General features: G+C 36.5%; 1 protein-coding gene across 2 annotated transcripts in view; it reads left to right on the top strand.

Annotated features, from left to right (window-relative positions):
- KLHL1 (kelch-like family member 1) overlaps window positions 1-5,810 on the top strand; it is a 541,448-nt gene that overhangs the window by 320,352 nt on the left and 215,286 nt on the right. For both annotated transcript variants that reach the window (XM_010842287.1, XM_010842286.1), the window contains one exon: window positions 3,353-3,565. In XM_010842287.1, coding sequence (XP_010840589.1) covers window positions 3,353-3,565 — 213 coding nt within the window. The remainder of the gene's footprint in view (window positions 1-3,352; window positions 3,566-5,810) is intronic.

The raw sequence follows: 5,810 nt of genomic DNA, 5'->3' as shown, positions 1-5,810 counted from the left end.
AAAAATAAAAAAAATAATGAAAACAATATAAAAACAATATAATCTATGTATCAGTGTGATGGATTCATTCATATCCAGTATTATCTTCCAATGTATAGTTTATTTATAGCAACACTTAAAAATATTTCTTATTTCCTAAAGATATAGTATAATTTATACAGATGCAAAATTACAAGAATGCAATCTAGATTAGATGTAAGAAAAAAAGGAGAAAATCTGCTGTAGTAATATTAAATAACGCTATTACCAGAGCTGTCTGAAAAAGAAATCAAACCATAAAAGGCTATTGCCTTACTCTCTGCTAGATTTCAACTTGACTCAAAGTTTTCTAGAAGCCAAATAAAAAGATGAATCTGATCAATTTCATAATTTACAACATCCATGATAAAAGCAAACCAATTTACACAGGAGAAGTGCAATTATTCCTGCTACTAAAATCTGAAAGAAATTTCTCCCAAGGGTTATTGTAAGAGTACACCATAAAATAAAATGAAATCCTTGAACAATATCTTTATGATAGGCACTGCTAAAAGTTTCACAGAGCTGATTTTTATGGCACCCCTCACTATATACTGATGGTCTAGCTATACAATTTCGTGTGTAGTTTAAAAAAGGCATAGATTTTTGAGTAACGGGAATAATAGATGAACAAAAATTCTTTCAAAGATTCTTCGGAAACTTCTTTATCTTATTGAAGCTCTTTAGAGAAATTCGGTGGTACTAAATCTCAGAGCACACAGTTGGCTCATTTAGTAAACAAGTATCATGCATACGTGCATGCTAAGTTGCTTCAGTCATTTCTGACTGTTTGAGACTATAGCCTGCCAGACCCTTCTGTCCATGGGATTCTCCAAGAGACAATACTGAAGTGGGTCCTTTGCCCTCCTCCAGGGATCTTCTTGACCCAAGAATCAAACCCTTATCTCTTATGTCTCCTGCATTGGCAAGTGGGTTCTATTTTGTTGCTGTTGTTCACTTGCTCAGTTGTGTCTGACTCTTTGCAACCTCACAGACTGCAGTATGCCAGGCTTACCTATCCTTCACTATCAGCCAGAGTTTGCTCAAACTCATGTCCATTAAGTCAATCATGCCATCAGATCATCTCATCCTCTGCCACGCCCTTTTCTTTCTGTCCTCAGTCTTTCCCAGCTTCAGAGTCTTTTCCAATAAGTCAACTCTTCACATCAGATGGCCAAAGTATGCTTCTGCTTAAGCATCATTTCTTCCAATGAATATTCAGAGTTGATTTCCTTTAGGATTGACTGGTTTGATCCCCTTGCTGTCCAAGGGATTCTCAAGAGTCTTCTCCAGCATCACATTTCAGGAACATCAGTTCTTCAGCTCTCAGCCTTCTTTATGGTCCAATTCTCACATCTGAATGCAACCCACTCCTGTATTCTTGCCTGGAGAATGCCACAGATTGAGAAGCCTGGTGGGCTACAGTCCATAGGGTTGCAAAGAGTCAGCCACAATCAAGCCACTAAAATTACTACTACTACTGGACAAAAACATAGCTTTCACGATAAAGATTTTTGAATTTTCACAGTATTGTATTAGGCACACAGGAAACACAGGGAGCAAAATTACTTCATGGAATAGGCTATTCTATTAGGTCAAATGTAAGGAAAAAATATCTAAAGATCTGAAAGTAAAAGTTGATTTGCTTTTGTGAAAGCTGAAGGCCCTTCAAGCCTTGGAATTGATTCTAAGAATACATTCACAACATGGGTCAGGTCTTGAGCAAACAGGTTTGAATTTGCTCTGACAAACAGATGAATCAGCACTTGCTGCCTCTCTGCTATGTTTTAGCAGGAAACCAAGTCACCAAGGTTTTGGGGGAAGAGAAGTGCCACTACTTCAGGTTTTACATTAAAAAAATCATCCTTTAGAGATTTATGCCACCTTTGCGGCTTTAAAACTATCATCTGAGAAGTCTTAGTTATCTTCCTTGGGGTTGTCTCAGGAGACATGGAGGAATGTGGAACAAAAGTAAAGGCCAACAGTCAAATCTCTGTCTTCTCTTACCATTTATTAGACACATAAGACACTGTGATGAAACGTGAGATTTTCAACAAGCAGTTTTTAAAAAGTGTTTGTAAAACACTGCACTGAAGTTCACTATCTCCAAATTTATTTTTCTCTAAGATCATAAATATATGTATTCAATAAATCTGTACTGTTCACTGGCTGAGTTCCAGAATCTAGATATAAAAGGTTAATTCAAAGTTTTTGTCTCAAGGAGCTCAAAGTTTGTGATAAGATCCCTAAGTACATCAAAGATTATACAGAACTTTGGTAACTGATATATCATGTACATACACTGTGCATGCATATAAGACAGGGCAGCCAGATCAAATGGGAGTGAACAGAGAGGTCTTGATATATATATATAGAGAGATATGCATATCCATATATATATGGATATAGATATACATATCCATATTTAGTTTTTGAACTGAATTTTGAAAACTGAAAGCAATTAGGATAACAAAGGTGGCTAATAGCCATTTTAAGCAATGGAGTGAGAATAAGGCAAATCTAATGAGTAATTTTGTGGCAGAAGTGCCAAAAAGTTTGGAAACATAATGTTTAGAATCAGGAAGAGGTCAGGTTATAAAGAACCAATATGCTTAACCAAAAGATTTGAACCAAAACAAGACAAAACACAGCGAAACTTTAGAATAGTGTCAAGAGCACATTTATGTTTTAGAAATACCCTTCTCACAACAGTACAGTGGGACCACTAGAGAAGCTAAGGATAGAGTCAGGCAGAGTCATTAGAGGATATGGCAGCAATCTGCTAGAAAATAAATGGGAATCTAAATTGAGTCAGAGAAACTGTCAGGAGAGAGGTTTGAGAGCTATTAAGAAGGTGAAATATATGGGATTTTGTGACTTTTTATGCTCTGTTCTCTTTTCTCCCTTTTGAATAAACATCTTATAGTGTTAGATCTGTGTAATTTTATTCCCACTTTCTGATTGATGTATATATAGTCAAGCTTTTTAATAAATTGAAATGCTATTTTTTTTCATATTCACGAAATCTTACATAGTAGTCCACTTGAAACTTGAACATTTAATCACTTAGTACATTCTGCCTGCATAACAAAGCTCAATGTTATAATCCTCCAGTTATTACAAGATCTGTGCTCTCTCAGATACATTTACACTCCAATTACAATTACAATGCTTTCATCTTAATAGCTTCTCGCTTCTGAAGGATTATGTCTCAAGGATTATGTTATAATGAAATCAAAGGTTATTGACTGCTTTTCTCATTTCTTTCTGGGAGGCTTTGCTAGCTAAATAAAACTGAGGCTAACTTTATGCCAAACTATTTCTCTCCCTCTAGGAAAACATAATGGAAGTTATAAGAAATCAAGAGTTTCTACTGCTTCCAGCTGAGGAGCTCCATAAACTCCTGGCCAGTGATGATGTCAATGTTCCTGATGAAGAAACCATCTTCCATGCATTAATGATGTGGGTCAAATATGACATGCAGAGGAGATGCAATGACTTGAGTATGCTTCTGGCCTTCATAAGACTGCCGCTCCTTCCACCTCAGGTAATTAGACGCTGTTTTTGTAGCTAAGACCAACTGAAAAATTCTGTGCTAAAATTAAATATTACAGCCAATGTTTTACTATTATTTGATGGGTGATGGTTCTGATTCCCAAATCTGCCACTTACTTAATAATGCCTGTATGACTGTAGGAATGTCAATTTCTCTGAAGTTTAATTTCTTTATCAAATCAAATTATACTACCGCACAAAAATTTTATGAGGCTCAAATTAGATAATATAGGTAAAGTACTTAATATCAATAGAATATTTTAAAGATTTGTAGAATATTGCAATTATTAATTCTCCACCTCCCTGTTTTCATGATCGATCTAACTACCTGTCTGTCTAGTATCTAGCTTACTAACGTAAGATACAATAGCATGATCATTTTCTGAAAAATATATCTCCCTAGAATATTCTTAAAAGCTCAAAGCATGAGATTTCAAACCTTTATAGAAGGATAAGATATATTACTGAATGGCAGAGACTTGTGAATAAACAGCATTTGGCAACTGGGACTATGAAATCTTTTATAATTGGAACTAAAGAAAATCCACACACCAAATGTATGATCCACCTCATTTTATTGATGAGTTATGCAGGACACAGGTGATATGATAAAATACCAAGTTCATTCAACTTATAAGAAAAAGCATAATTAATTTTCCCTGATTCAGAGTCTCGTGTCTGTAAAATAACTTCTAATGTTGAAAAATCATCCATGAATAGCATTGTTAACTCAGGGTGTCTGGCATTTCAGGGTATCCAAACATAAGTTTGAAGGTGGGCTCTGTCCTCTGAAATGATAGATAATATTGTGTGTTTGTGGGTGTATATTTTGTATGGTTTATTAGGAGGTTTATTAGGAGCCTGTCCATTTGAATCCAAATCACCATCGACATTTTCAACAATTCACATAATACTAAAAATGTAAGATAGGGAATTAGAAAATCAGGAAACAATAGACAAGCATAACCTGTTGTAAAAAGTGAAGAGAGAGGGAAGTAGGATCACAGATTAAGAATGGAAAGTTAAGACAAAAACAACAACAACAACATTGTGCCAAAACTGGGAAATAAATGAACATTTATGAAGAAAGTAACAATTGTATTTCATTTGGCTACTCAAATAAAGTAAAAGAAAACAGAAAATTTATGGAAATCCCACCTAAATGAATTATGCAAATTTATCCTATCTGCTTTATTGACTATGCCAAAGCCTTTGACTTTATGGATCACAATCAACTGTGGAAAATTCTGAAAGAGATAGGCATACCAGACCACCTGACCTACCCCTTGAGAAAGCTGTATGCAGGTCAGGAAGCAACAGTTAGAACTGGACATGGAACAAAGACTGGTTCCAAACAGGAAGAAAAGTACAGCAAGGGTGTATATTGTCACCCAGCTTATTTAACTTATATGAGAATACATCATGAGAAATGCTGGGCTGGAAGAAGCACAAGCTGGAATCAAGATTGCCGGGAGAAATATCAATAACCTCAGATAGGCAGATGACACCATCCTTATGGCAGAAAGTAAAGAAGAACTAAAGAGCCTCTTGAGGAAGTGAAAGAGGAAAGTGAAAAAGTTGGCTTAAAGCTCAACATTCAGAGAACAAAGATCATAACATCTGGTCCCATCACTTCAAGGCAAATAGATGGGGAAACAGTGGAAACAGTGAGAGACTTTATTTTGGGGGGCTCCAAAATCACTGCAGATGGTGATTGCAGCCATGAAATTAAGACACTCCTCAGAAGGAAAGTTATAACCAACCTAGACAGTATATTAAAAAGCAGAGACATTATATTAAAAAGCAGAGATATTACTTTGCCAACAAAGGTCCATCTAGTCAAAACTTTGATTTTTCCTGTAGTCATGTATGGATGTGAGATTTGGACTATAAAGAAAGCTGAGTGCCGAAGAATTAATGGTTTTGAACTGTGGTGTTGGAGAAGACTCTTGAGAGTCCCTTGGACTGCAAGGAGATCCAACCAGTCCATTCTGAAGGAGATCGGCCCTAGGATTCTTTGGAAGGAATGATGCTAAAGCTGAAACTCCAGTACTTTGGCCACCTCATGCGAAGAGTTGACTCATTGGAAAGGACTCTGATGCTGGGAGGCATTGGGGGCAAGAGGAGAGGGGGGCGACAGAGGATGAGATGGCTGGATGGCATCACTGACTCGATGGATGTCTCAGTGAACTCCAGGAGTTGGTGATGGACAGGGAGGCCTGGCATGCTGCGATTCC

The sequence above is a fragment of the Bison bison genome, unplaced genomic scaffold (assembly GCF_000754665.1).
Source record: "Bison bison bison isolate TAMUID 2011002044 unplaced genomic scaffold, Bison_UMD1.0 scf7180017864176, whole genome shotgun sequence".
NCBI lineage: Eukaryota > Metazoa > Chordata > Mammalia > Artiodactyla > Bovidae > Bison > Bison bison.
Note: the sequence above shows the minus strand (reverse complement) of the source record. Positions and strands in the feature narration are given on the sequence as shown.